The sequence below is a fragment of the Rattus norvegicus genome, chromosome 9, assembly GCF_021556685.1.
Source record: "Rattus norvegicus strain SHRSP/BbbUtx chromosome 9, alternate assembly SHRSP_T2T, whole genome shotgun sequence".
Lineage (NCBI taxonomy): Eukaryota > Metazoa > Chordata > Mammalia > Rodentia > Muridae > Rattus > Rattus norvegicus.
In genome coordinates this window covers 41,840,882-41,855,724 of record NC_141542.1, presented here as the reverse complement: position 1 = coordinate 41,855,724, position 14,843 = coordinate 41,840,882, and the positions used below count along the sequence as shown (strand labels likewise).

At 39.7% G+C, this 14,843-nt stretch overlaps 2 protein-coding genes across 6 annotated transcripts in view; one reads left to right on the top strand and one right to left on the bottom strand.

The window, feature by feature from the left end:
* Col19a1 (collagen type XIX alpha 1 chain) overlaps positions 1 to 7,266 on the top strand; it is a 348,475-nt gene extending 341,209 nt beyond the window's left edge. For 3 of the 4 annotated variants that reach the window (XM_087567043.1, XM_087567044.1, NM_001421322.1), the window contains 1 exon segment: positions 53 to 7,266. In XM_087567043.1, the coding sequence (XP_087423169.1) occupies positions 53 to 177 (125 nt within the window). In that variant the 3' untranslated portion in view covers positions 178 to 7,266. 4 annotated transcript variants of the gene reach the window in all.
* Positions 7,267 to 12,981: 5,715 nt separating this feature from the next.
* The window catches only part of Col9a1 (collagen type IX alpha 1 chain), an 82,836-nt gene continuing 80,974 nt past the window's right edge, over positions 12,982 to 14,843 (bottom strand). Inside the window, 1 exon segment of one of the 2 annotated variants that reach the window (NM_001100842.1) lies at positions 12,982 to 13,968. In NM_001100842.1, the coding sequence (NP_001094312.1) occupies positions 13,784 to 13,968 (185 nt within the window). In that variant the 3' untranslated portion in view covers positions 12,982 to 13,783. 2 annotated transcript variants of the gene reach the window in all.

Sequence of the window (14,843 nt, the reverse complement as noted above, 5' to 3'; positions counted from 1 at the left end):
GCAGGATCGCATGGGACCCAAATTCTCATGGTGTGTTTTCTTTCCCTTGTAGTGGGTTTGCCAGGCTCACCAGGTGCCCCGGGGCCTCAAGGACCCCCAGGACCCAGTGGAAGATGCAGTCCAGAAGATTGCCTCTATCCCATGCCTCCTGCCCATCAGCAGGCAGGGGGGAAGTGAAAAAGACGGAGGAAGACATCCATCGTGTCTGGTGAGATCTCCACGCCACTTGAGCCGTCAGCGCTGTCTTCACAACCACGTGCTCTCAAGGCTTACGAGTTTGGGACCGCTTTGTTTTATTTTTCTGATGCAGGGGCAGACATCCAAACCAACCATCTGAGTCCTATGCAGACAGTAATTGCAGATCAGTATTTTCAGATGTTTGCCAACTCCGTTCCATGAGTTCTGCTTTAGTGTGGCTCCGAGTTCGACCGTTTCATAAGAAACATCCAAGCAAGCCTGTCAGGGGCTCGCCAGAAGAAATCACATGCGACGATTCGGTACTCAGACGACATACACTCTGAGCTCGTCAACACAACTAGCTTTTGATTCCTGAATTTTAACTTTTCTGATTTATCTTGATCATTTTCTTCGTATTTAAATTTACTATCATTGCTTAAGATTTTCTTTCTGCTCTTCTGAGATCGAAGTAGTACATTACGGCTGTTGACTGTCTTATGACTGCTTTTTACAAGAAGTCTTATACCATCCTACATTCATTCAATTTATATAGAAAAAATATGCAATAAGGGATTCGCTTTTAACTTATTAACAACAACAAAAACTATAGGAGACTCTTTATCAGGGAGCCCCCAAAATCATCATAGCCAACTACTGAGACGCTTTTTTGGTTTCCTAGCAATGAGCTCAATTTGAAGCGCACCTCACTGGCACCAACATATGCTACTTGAAAAAATGGAGAACCAACTTGACCCTGTGTCAGTGAGTCTCCTCTGGTGAACCTGAAGTGATTTTCTCCAAGAGGCACTTGGTGGTTTGGTACTTAGCAAGCCTTAGTAGCTGGGCAAGACCTTTGTATCTTATGAATTCTTTTTTCTGACTTTGTGATTCCCCGGACCTGGCATCAGAGAAAAGCACAGGATTTGTAATGACCAGAAAAGAGGAGTCTTCGGGTTGGAAAATGAGGGTAGAGGGTCAGCAAAGGCATGTTGAGTACGTGAAGCCCTCGTGCTCTTAAGGAGATTAATGTTTTCTCAGAAACCATCCAAAGGTCCGGCTCAGCCTAGGAAAACCAAGAGATTCCACCCGAAAGTCATTCAAAACCATATGCTCAGGGGTGAGGGATTCAGCTTCACAGTGGACTGCTTGCCGGGCAAGCATCAAGGCCCTGGGTGTCATCCTCTGCCCTGGAGGAAAGAAAGAACCATGCTCCGAAGGGAAGCAAAATCCCAGTCATCTTGGCTGAATTACCCCACAGTGTTTTTTTTTTTACACCTTACCTATTCATTGCTTGGAGAAACCTTGGGTCAGAAACAATTGATATCCTAGAATACTGAGCACAGGGGCACTGCCGGGATTTAGCTGGTGGATAGCACAGAAGCTGAGCGCACACCACCAGAGAGAGCCCTTCAGTCACACGCCTCAAAGAGCAGCTCCTATTCCACAGGATAAGAGGATGCTTTTGGTCCATTCATCGATAAAGGACAATGGGTTTAGAAAAGCAACCCACTGAAAGTGGGGAAAGCTGTGAACTTTTTTCCCCATTGGGAAGCATGCCTGATGTAAGGCAGAGCTTGTTTAAATGCATCCATACTTTGAACTGGTTTTCATTGTAAAAAGATGAACTGCTGGCCCAGTGCTGTCAACATAGCTGTGCATAAAATAGCTTTTTGGGTATTTCATATTGAGTTCTGCTGTATATTTCGATCCAAGTTTATTTATTTTCCAAGCCTATTTATTTCCGATGTTTTAGGCTTAAAATTGCTCATTCTTTTTTTCCCTTTCATATGCAATACCTACAGCGGTGCTGTGTTTTAAACTTACCCGATGGTAGTATGCAATGTTTGCATACGTGGCTTCATAGCCAACTGATAACCTGCCCCACAAAATGTACGTAAGGTGAAAAGTTGGTGCTATGTGTATATTTTGAGCTTCTAATTTGCTGAATTTTCTGAAAACCTACATTTTACCTGATACATGTTAATTTACTTGAATTTGCTGTATGGCAGAGACTTTTGTATGTTTTCAAAGATTATTTTTCATATTAATTGACAGGTTATTTATCTTTTTGCATTTTGGCTCATTCAAAACTATTTATTATATAATTTCAGTATTTTCATGAACATTTGGTTGGTGGTAGGTGATTAGTTTATTTGGATTTTTTTTTCTTGGTTGATCGTTTGATACCTATACAAAGATGAAACTCATTTTCTTGTTTTGCAAATCATATTCACTTCAGTTCTGCAGAGCAGAATCCTTTCTTACAGATCAGATCGTCAATGCTCTTCCTTTTTTCTAACTTTTGGGAATGTATGGCTAACTTACTCCTGTTTCAAAGATCTGGATTTGTTCACTTGACCTGAGGACTATCAAGCTAGACTGTCACACGATACATACTGAAAAGTGGCTTGTCACCATGGTTCAAGCTCATTTCTGAAAATTGGGCCATAAGATTGAATCTAACATAACCAGAGAGATGGGACTGGATTATACGGCACAGCCCCTCGATCTACTGTTATTAATCTTCAGATTTGTTTTTTTCCCTTCTGCCTCGGCACTGATCCTAACAACGGACTCTAAGGAACACTTAGTCCAGCTAATACAACAAAGAGATTGGCAGGTTCTCAGCCCCTTCATAAAAACAAACGGGATAATTTGGTCGCCAAAGCAGGATAAGGAATATCCCTTTAAATAATCATTTGTCCCTGCTGTTGTTTTCAGCAAAAGAGAAGAATTATCAATTTTCTCTCATTCTGTACTTCAGATATGCTTTAAATACAAAATAATTACAGGCCATGGTGACAATGTAAAACTATTTTTTCCATAAACAAGGATGTCTGAATTCAAGTCCTAAATATTATGCCAGTTCAGTTCCCAATTTTAGGTAGACTCTGCTTATATAGGGAAGATCTGTCCTCACTTAAGATCTGTTTTGCTTCTAGCGTCTAAAGAAAGAGAATGCCATGAGTGCATTGTTCTTTCCAAATGAAAACAGTGACCATTACTCCTAAGCACAGCGGAAGCATGGTCAGGCTTAAGTTCTTCAACCTCTTAACTTAGCCAGAGCTGTTTAAAGACTCCAACCTTGTGTGCTTTTTTTTAAATCTCTCTCTCTCTCTTTATTTCATGATAGAGTTGGAAATTAAAATTTTGCCTACTTATAGAGATTAAGGAATAATTTTGTGATATACTGCTTACATAAATTATCATTCGATGTTCAGCATATAAAGTAATTTCTATAACTATGTCTTAGACATTAATTATGCTTTAGCTCGTCTGTTTCCGCAGCTGCTCCCACTTCTGAGAAACTTACGATATACCTCCTTTTGTCCACAAGATGGTGTTTGAGGCAATTTGTTCAGAACTGAACAGATTCACAGAAGTCTAAGACCTTGAAAAGTCTGGTGGACAACAAAGTCAGACATTGGCCTTTGCACTTTCTTGTTTTGTAAATATTCTTTGTAAATTATATCTCATTTTACTAATTAGTATTTTTCCGAATTTTCAGTGTCTTTGTAAGGCAGGCACAATAACGTTGGTCTGTTGACTGTTTCCCTTTTATTTATTGACTATGTATACACCCATACATTGTATGCAAATCTGCTATAAGGTAGTCTTATGCTTCTCTTGTATTTTAGTAGCTAATATGCACACACCGGCACACCTGGGTATTCATCCTCCCTTACAGATGGGACAGATACTCTTTTGACAAGTGAAAAACACAGCTTACCACAAGTATACAAGGTACATAGTACACAATGTCTAAACTCTTGATTGCATGAGATAAGTTTCACAATTAAATTTGTACAATGTCTATTTTTCTAGAAACATAGTGCTATTAAAAAAATAAGTAGGAACAATGATTTTTCAAAATTCCATCCTTTTCTTTCAATGCCATCCTTTTTCTCTAGTGTTGGTAACTGTATTCAAGACAGAATTGAGTCCAGTGATGCTGAGGTCATTTGAGTGACCTTTGGAAAAACTAAGCACTGTTGACCTTTGCCCTTGCTCCTCAGTTATTTTCCACACTCGTCTACTGTAAAGCCTCATGGTATTTTCTATCCTGGCTTCATAGCAGGGAATACACTTTCTACCCTGGCCATTTTATTCCTCTTCTCTCAGAGTTTGACCAGACCCCTCTGAGGAGATTCTCAGCAGAGTTTAATTGTTAACCTTTTAAGTCGTGTGCATCAGTGTAATGTCAGCCCCTGACCTTCATTCATCAGCCGTAGGTATGACAGCATTTCTTGTATTCAACTTGTTCAAAGGGTGGGACTTACAGGAAACAGGATAAGAGGTTATTTCTGTTTCTACTTACTAACATGGCTGGAGCCCTCATAGCAACATTGCACTGAGCAAAACCATGTGGAAAACCTCATCATTTTGGTTGAATTGACCGCAGCTCCAAGCAGACACAGAGAACACTGGTGCAGACAAGTAGACCCAGCAAGAAAATAATTATCCAGAAGACAAGGCAAAGCTAGGAACATCTATCTATATGGAAAACTTTTCAAGCTCATTTCCGGGAGTGATATGTGGTATGACTCCAGACGTCAGCTACTTGCTTCAACCTCTTAGGCATCACTAAGGACTAACCACTTAAAATGTAGCACAAGTCTCGGTGTTGGCTTCACCACAGCAAGTTTACTAGCAGAAAGATACAATTTTACAACTTGTTATTTTGCCGTGGGAGGATAAATACTTCTGGTGACTTTAAATTCCAATTGTGTTATGGAATAACTATTTTTAAAATAAGATTTGGAGGGTGTATTTATATCCGTTTTGTTCGTTCAATATCTTACCTCATCCGCTCGCTACGTAAGGTTTAATTTTATCACACTTACATTAAGTGGAATGCTACTCAGTTATTATAAACCCCAGTGAACGTACACTAGCAGGCGTTGGCTCCTTGAGCGTCCTCATGTGCTGTGAACACGTTGCCTCTCTCAGCAATAACAGAATCGACTCTAAATCAGGGAACCCTAAGGTGCGGTTCTTAACACTGTGTCTATACGTCAGCCCTTCTCAGCAGCTGAAGTTCCAGAATCGTTCTATTCTACTGAGTCTTAGCCACCCTGACGAAGATTTATAATTAGCCTCATACCAAGAGCAAATGTCACGGCATCCCGGGAGCCTGAGACTGGTCTCTTCCAAGTACTCACAGTTTGAATTTATAACCTACCTCCCTGGCAGCTCATGAGAAGACCAGTGCATGGAGAATTGTAAACAGCACCAAAAGCCAGAGTCAGCCCAAAACGATGCACTCTTCTCACAGAGACTAGCATCAGTTTAGACTCTTCGCTAGGGAGAGCTCTGAGAAGGCTAAGAAGCACTGCAGGTAATTCTCCTCACACAATACCTTTGTCAGGAGGTCAACAAAGTGTTTAAATACATTGTGTATTTCTAACAGAAATTAATTACGTCAAAATATGCCAGTGGCGCTGTATGTCTGTATGGACTAGCTAATGACTTAAACAGTTCCTGACTAGTCTTACCTTCATATTCCCTCATGATAAATTTAAGTAGGTGCTCTCTATAGGAATATTACTATCTCCTCTTATGCAACAGTGAACTGGGAGAAGAAATAAAAACAGAATAGACTTAAATAAGAAGACACAGATCCCCAAACGTTTCTTAGAGTCAACCCCCCTCCCCATTTGTTCTCTTCCATTATTAAGGTGGAAAGAAAGACAGTAAACAAAAGGACGGTGAACCGAAAGTTAGTGTTAATTGTCATTTATCAAGATTACAAACATTTATCAGACAGAATCCTTTGCCCAGTAACCAAATCTATCAAGCATGCTACAATTCTTCAGATAACATTCTAAATACAATCTGAGTGTGTATTACATGCATGGTATTACAATCGGCCAATTTGTTTAATGTATGTCGAGCCAGCATATATTACTGTCCAGCCTCACGGGTTTATTTAAAAAAAAATTAACTACACACCTGGAAAGTGTTTTACTGGATAAAATGACAACCTACAAGTCTTAAGCACAAATATTATCTTGCAGTTTTAAGATCGTTTAGGACCATTTTCATTTGTACCAAAATAAATAACTTACTAACGTTTCCTCCTTAGTACTGTTTCTGAGCGTTTTCCCAGGGTCGTCAACACGTTTAAAAGCAATTCCCTTGACATTTGGAATTATTCGTGTCCTGAGTGATTTTCCATGTCCACTGGTTAATTTTAAACCTGGATTTTTTTTATACCTCAGAAACACTAGGATACTTCCAAAAATAAATAATACGGAAGCAGGGACTTACAATAAGCACACTTCGGGTCAGATGTAATAAACGTTGAAGGATTACAATTTTGGTTTAACCAGCATGACGTAGAAAGTGTTTCAAGTCGGTTGCCTAATGAGGTGACTATTCTTTCCTGCTCTTCTGACAGACAGAAGACAGTCACCCAGTGTCACCTGCAAATTTGTGTGCTCAGACTGCAAAATGATTTCCATGCTCCTTAACCAACCTGGTGGCTGTTTGGAGTGAGGATCAAATCCTACCGCCATGGGAGCACTGAGTAGCAATAAGCCAGAAATCATTCGCTCTTGATTAATATGCTAGTGTCTAGGCAACTTCGATTACCTACACATTCCCCTCTTGGCAAGTTCTCAGTTGGACACCATCCAACTTTCAAAACTACGCAAAAGAAGACATGGAGACCTCTGCTTGGCTAGGGGTGTACACCGGGTCTGCCTGTCCTCAGAGGCTGTCTTTCACGGAGAGGGTTCGATAGGCGCTTTTGCTTGCGAGGGTTTATTTTTCTTGTCAAGAATTGGTGCATCTGTAACCTGTTTTACTTAACTGAAATTTACCATGGGGTGTTCTTCTCATTTGGAATGTAAGTTTTGCATAAGCTTCTGTAAGTGGCTGTCTCCAATGCTACTTACTTTATCTGTGTTATACAGCCTAGATTGCCTCAGGTTTGTGTAACAGTTGCGTGAACTGATATTTGATTTTTTTTAAATTTCTAATGAATATGATGTTATGGAACTGAAGAACATGTTTAATTACTGAATTTTTCTTTTTTCTGTATTGGATTATGTCACTCCAATGAAAATAAAAGCACTTTGATGAAAAGATCGTGGCTTTGCCTGTTTTAGTATGTGTCATGACTCTTTTCTAGGGAGTATATGTGATTTTTTTATCCAATGTGCCACAGAAAGCCATAATAGATGCTTCCATTTCCATTTCTTCCAAACAAGAAGAAGGACATCCTTTTTATCTAGAAAAGCAGCACTAATCTACATAGCTGAGATGGAACTTTTTCCTTTAAGAAGCACAGAGCTACATGATAAAAACAATGTTAAGAAATCCCATACACATTACATATTTGATATAACCAAATGATTTCTATATGAAAAAATTCACATGAAAGTCATTTGATACAAACATACCATTAGAACTTAAACACTTCTTTGATCTGAGTTTCACAAACTAAGTGTGTGCCTATTGGTCTCTATGTGGGACAAGCCTAGCACATTGACTATGATAGAAGTTTATTAGATCTCGTTGATAGTTCATGTACATTTTGATGGCATAGCAAGCCAGTGTGTTTAGGCAAACAATGATGAGGCACTCAAGAAATACTTCATTGTTAAGAATAGATAGCGTTTTAGGACTAATGAGATGGCTCAGGGGTTAAGAGCACTGACTGCTCTTCCAGAGGTGCTGAGTTCAATTTCCAAGCAAACACATGGTGGCTCACAACCATCTATAAAGGGATCTTATGTCCTCTTCTAGCATATGGATATATATGCAGCACAGCATTCATACATTAAATAAATAATTTATGTATAACATATGCGTATATATCATATATAAAGGTTTTTAAAAAGAAATAAAAAAGAATATAGTCTTCTTAAAAGGAGGAGGTCAGCTCTAATACACAAATATTGTAGGGGGGTGACCTCATTTTCCTCAACGGACAGATCATTCAGACAGAAAGTTTGTAAAACAAAACCATCTGAACTGAATGATGTTGGACCCAACAGACATCTACAGACCGTTCCACTCAGAGACAGATCAAAGGATCTTACTCAGTGTTTGCTTTACCTGGAGCGTATTCACTGTGCTTTGTGTTTGATTTTACATCGACAATCTCTGTCAGGCCTATGATGACAGCTCTTACCATTTCTTTCCCTTCGTCCTCTTCATTCTCTACCTGCTTGCATACTGCCTCCCTCTTGCTTTCCTGTCATATGTACATACCCATATGAACATATATGAATATATACATATAAATATATATAAATTAATTTACAAACCTATAAAGAGTTCTAGGACCCACAGGAGAGAAAACATGGTGTTTATATTTCTGTATCGCATTTACGTCAGTTAATATGATTATATCCTGTTCTATCCATCTTCCAGGAAATGACATCATTGAGTTCTTTATGGATCAATAAAACTCCATTGTATGTGTGTGTACATTATATATATTATATAATATATAATATAATATTATAATATATATTATATAATTACACGTTTTCTTTATTTCTTCACCTGTTGGTGGACACCTAGTCAGATTCCATTATTTAATTATGAATGACTATGGCTGTTTAACAAACAAGGATATGTAGCTGTCTCTGTGGTATGTTGACATGGAATCCTTTGGGCATATACCTAGAAGTATGATGGCTTGGTCACATGGCTGTTCTATGTTTAGGTTTAGAGACACTACTATACTGAATTCCACAGAGGCCAAACTAATTTACATTCACATCAATGCTATGTAAGAGTTCACCCTTCCCTCACATCCTGGCTAGAATTTGCTTCTTGGTTGCTACTGTTGTTGTTTAATAACTGGGAGGGGATGGAATTTTCCTGTAGTTAATTTGCATTTCACCAACTACTAAAGTTGTTGAACATTCTTCATTTTTTTTAATTCTTTGGGAATTGTGTACAATGTATTTTCAACATATTCACCTCCTCTCTCCCAAGCCCTCCCTACTCTCCCAACTTTTTGTCCACTGTTTTTTAAAACCCATCAAATCCAATCTGTGCTACCTGTATACTCCTGAGTTTGTGGCCATCCCCTGGAACATGGTCCACCTGCCAGGGACCGCTCCCTCAAAAAAAACAGACTCTCCCTCTCTCATAGCTCTTCAGCTCAGGGTGGGATTTTATGCCCACATCCCTTCTCTATGCAGGTTTCTCTGGGTTGAACTTGCCCGAGGCTGAGTGTGCCAATCACAACTGCTGAGTTCATATGTATGTGATGCTGCTGTTGTGTCTAGACAACTATTTCATTCTAGCCACCCACTGCTTCTGGCACTTAAAATATTTCTGCCCTCTCTCCCACAGTGGTGCCCAAGTATTTATGGTTGTCTCTTTGGTCGTCTTTTGAGATCAGATATTTCCTACCCCTCAAGCACTTTATCACCGTTGACATAAACATGTGGTCTTCACGTTCTATCAATATCTCAAAGTATCTTTTGAAAACTGCCAATTCATTTCATCAGTACGTTGATTGATTGATCGGTTGGTGAGTTGACTGACTGACTGGGGTTTGTGTCAATTATTTGAGTTCTTTATATATTCTAGGTATTAATCCTCAATCAGTTATATAGCTGGCAAAGGCTTCCCCCTAACCTGTAGGCTATCTTTTCACTGTGGTGATTGTTGCCTTTGTTATTTAAAAGCGCTCTTAATTTCATGTAATCTGATTTGTCAATTCTCGAGATTATTCCTTGAGCTATAGCAGTTCCTTTCAGCAAGTCTTTCAATACTCCTATCTCTTGTAGTCTCTCCAGTATATTGTATTTGAGCAGTTTTAAATGTTCAGCTCTAAACATATTTGATGTATACTAAATTGATTTTGGCACATTTTTGGAGAAAGGAACCTCATTTCACACTCCTACGCATGACTAGACACCTTTTCCAGTACTACTCACTAAAAAGGCTAACTTGTCACCAGTGGATGGTTTGGGCATCTTTGTCAAAGAAAAAAAACAACAGTTATGTGGGATTAATTCTGTACCTTTTGCTGTATCCCATTGATGTGTGTGCCCTTCTGTGATAGTACCATGCTAACTTTGTTACTGTCATTCTCTAATATAAGTCAAGATCAGGGACTGAGGGATCCCCAGTGTTAGCATTCTGTCTAAGCTCCACCCCACAGTTACCTGACAATAGCCAGGTATGCCTGACACTATAAAAGGGGGCTGCTTGCCCCCTCCTCTCCCTTTTGCTCTCTTGCTCTCTTGCTCTCTTGTTCACTTACTCTCTTACCCTCTTTCCCTTTGTCCCTTCTCTCCCCATTTTCTCCCCCCTTCCCTCCACGTACTCATAGCCAGCCTCTCCTCCTCCTCTTCCTCCTCCTCCTCTTCCTCCTCTTTGTCCTCCTCCTCCTCCTCTTCCCCCCCCCCTTCGGCTCCCTCCCCCTCTCCCTCTCCCTCCCCCTCTCCCTCTCCCTCCCCTCACCCTCTCCCTCTCCCTCTCCCTCTCTGTCTTTCTTTGTCCCTACTACCCTGGGCATGCAGAGGCACCCCCTTCCCCCATACCTCTGTACAACATATCCCCCCTCTCTTTATATTTTTATAAACACATCACCCAGCATTACTCTTCTTTCCTGGGATTACTTTAACTATTTTTACTCCTTCATGGATCTATATAAATTCGAAGAATTTTTTTAGTCCTAGGAAAAACATTACTGGAATTGTTGTTCTGTTTTCTAATGGGATCACCTTGTGTCTGTGACTGACTCAGTTCTGGTAGCAAAGCTCTTCTCATTACATTGCTTTGGCCAAACCCTAAGCATGGAAAGGTTTTTCGTTTTCTAGTGTTCTTTCGATTTTTTTTTTTTTTGCCTTAGTGTCCTGGCATTTTTGTTGTAAATGGCTATCACACCCTTGATTAGGATTATTCCTAGATATTTAAAAAATATTTTGAAGCTATCAGAAGACATTAATTTCCTTTTTTTTCCTCAGTGTGTTCATTATCAGTGCATTAGAAACCTATTTTGTATCCTACTGCTTTGCTGAAGGTGTTCATTGGTTCTGGGAATTTTCTTACAGACTTTCTTGAGTGTACTATGCATAAAAATTATATCACCTGCAAATAGGGTTGGATTTATTGTTTACATTTCTACTTGTATGTGCACATTGTTTCTCTGATAAGTGAATGAGATCCAAGATGTGTAGGAAAGTCAACTGAACAACAAAAGTATCCAATTTTAAAATTGTCAAAGAATACAGATACTTCTCAAAATCTGAATAACCAACTGGGCAGAAAACAAACAAACATAAAAACTGTATCAATACTCGCTAGGGAATGTGAAAACAATCCACAGTCCATCTCCACTTTGCTGACTATCATAAAATACAAAAATAACAAATGCTGGCAAGTATTGGAGAAAAGAAAGTCCTCTGAAGACTGGTAGTGGGATTGTAATAAAGTCATTATAAAAACATTGTGGAGGCTAAAAAAGAATTTAAAAAACTATAAGTACACATACCATAAAATCCGTATGTCTGTGTATATATCCAAAGAAGATTACATTGTTTTTAAAGCATGGTCAGGCCTATCACAGCAGTACCCCATTCCTGGTACCAACTTCTGTCTTAGGGTTTTATTGCTGTGAATAGACACCATGACCAAGGCAACTCTTTTTTTTTTTTTAAGATTTATTTTATTTATATTAGTACATTGTTGCTGTCTTTGGGCACACCAGAAGAGGACATCAGATCCCATTACAGATGGTTGTGAGCCCCCATGTGGTTGCTGGGAATTGAACTCAGGACCTCTTAACCACTGAGTCATCTCTCCAGCCCCAAACAAGTACGCCCGCCTAAATTGTTTTAACAACAATTACTGGTTATTAGTAATAAACACTTCATGTCTATTGCAGCACTATGAAATAGCCAAAATATGGGATCAACACACGTACACTTCAGTGACTGGATCAACAAAAAAAAAACATGTCTTTGAATGTTCTGCCATAAAAATAATGATGTCAACTGATAAAGATACAGATGGGAATTGAAGTCATTGTGTGACATGGAAAGACAAATATCACATGTTCTTGCTGTTCTGTGGAAACTAGAGTGGAACTGTGGTCACTAGAGAGTCAGGATGTGGGGAACAGGAAACTGTGTGTGTGTGTGTGTGTGTGTGTGTGTGTGTGTGTGTGTGTGTGTGTGTGTGACAGAATAGGAAGTTTTAATACAGGGGCACAAAGCCCAGACTGGAGAGATTACCTACAGCTCCTCTTTGACATAGGATAGTAACTACTGGTTACCCTCTACACTGGAAGCCATCTATGGTGAATTTCAAAATGATTAAACTACACAATTCCCAATACATAGAATGATAGTTGAAGAAGTGGAAATGGGTACTATCATGATTTAATTAAGATATATTATCACATCTACTTAATTACAATAATGTAACCCTAAACTATCTAAATTTTTTAAAGGAATTGCTTTGTAAAAAGTTTTTAAGTGGTGAGAGGTAGGTTATTTTTTAAATCAGTGAGGCTCTGAGAAGGAGCTAAGAACCTCTGAAATGAAAGTGTGGTTCCTAACCTAGAGACCAAACAAGACTAGATTTACAGCACTGAGAGGACTCTCTGAAACAGAGTACAAAACACACATGTGTATGCGCCTGAGTGTTCGCCTAGGAAAAATGAGTTCATAGTCTTCATTAGAATTTCAAAGAAAACCATTAAGTATCTCAGCGTACACACACACACACACACACACACACACACACACACACTGTCGCAGGATAACCCCGTGAACCAGTAGGGACTCTTCAGATTTCTCAGATAGAATAAACCAGTAAAATAAATACATTTTTAAAAGTAGCAATAAGTCAAAAATTTAATGAATCTAAACAAGTTCGATTAACATGCAACCACATTTAACATGACGACTTATCTTAGAACGTACAAAAGATTATGAAATCATGTTTATTTCTTCTTTGGTACAACCAGACATGTTATCTCAAACTTTTAAAATAAATAATGTCAGCCACAAAACATATGCACGTTGGGGTATCACTTCTTTGCTTTCACGTGGATCTTACAATGCGAGTGCGTTTGGGGCGCAGTATATTCACAAATTCAGAATAAAGATGAGAACCACCATCTATAGAGACCACTTCTGTGACACGGCCCTGATGAAGATTTTAAGCACCAATTTTGTTGAATGTAGTGGGTTTTGTTCCTTAGCAGTACTTGACACAACTGATTGTTCAAATCTCAGGTCAATATCTTAATTGAAATAAAAACAATGACAGCAAGTGAGGTAAACTGAACAGTTTGCTGCTGCTGCTGCTGTTGTTGGCACAGTGGCCCACAATACATCATATATGCACTCATAGCACACTAAAATCCAAAAGCCCAGGAGGAGGATTTATAAATTTGCCTAAAGAGAAATTGAATTTGACTTTTGTCTGATGACGCTCCTGAAGGAACAAGACTTAACGGAATAGCACCAGTTCTTCTAAATCCGATTGTCATATAGCACGTGTGTAGTGATGTCTGAGGTGAAACCTTTTAGTCGTTGCCCCACTGTTGGATATATTGTTTCTCCCACATGCTCCTCTACCAGGCACGGTGTGTATAGGGGAGTCTAGAACACGAAAGCTTTCACTTGTCAGGCCCTTTGCTAAATGCTCTTTGACCTGCCTGAAGGGTGCAAGAGGCTGGCTCACAGAAACCAGGAGGGCCTGGAGGACCTGGGGGCCCAGGCACACCAGGAATTCCTGCCACTCCTGGGGGACCTTGCTCTCCATCTCGGCCATTTTTCCCATAGCTGGCAGGGCCTGGATCACCTGAAACAGACAAAAAGCCCACACATGTGAACAAACTGTTGATTAGCAGAAGACACTAGACCCTCGGAGCCTAGCAGCCTGCAAACAAATGCCTTTGGAGGGGACCCATGACGCTGAGATGAGGAAACCCCATTAGTGGGTGTGGCTTTCACAGAAATCAAAGGCAGAAAGTCATTTTAGTGTGTCTCCCATATCTGCATCATGGCGCCCTCTAGACGTCTATGTCTACTGAATACTGAAACGTGACTGGCCCAGTTGAGGGGAATTGCAGGTATAAAATGAAGCTGTTGGAAGGTTTATCGAGGAAAATGTTTAAGGTGTTTTATTAATGTATTTTAGGCTTATTACCTGATACGATAGGATTTTGAACCTAGTGAGTGAAATAAACTGCACAGGCATCCCTCAGTTTACAGTGTGGTTAGGTTGAGAACATAGATTAAGTCAAAAGTGCACCCTGGTGCCAAACAGCAGGACTTAGTGACCGGCTCACCACAGAGTACTCAGGTCTTTCTACTCGGGAGTGCCCCGCCAGCTCTGTGCTTCCTGGCATTGGGGGAGCATCATATCACGTGTTGCTAACTCCATAAAAAGATCAAAATTCAGAATTTTTAAGTTGAGTTTCTACCAAATTTGTCTCGTTTCGTGTCATTGTAAAGTGGAAACGTCTGAGGTTAACTGTATTAAGCCAGTGACTAGCTGTGTTATTAAAGTTAATTTCGGCTGGCTCTGCACCTTGCGTGGTGAAGATTTAAAGTCACAGGTGCTGTGCTAGTTTTGTGGCTCGAATTATCTCCCTCATGAGCAGAGACGCTAACAGCCTCCCTAATTTCTAACGGTGACCCGTGTAGAGACAAAAATAATCATGGCTAAGAGGT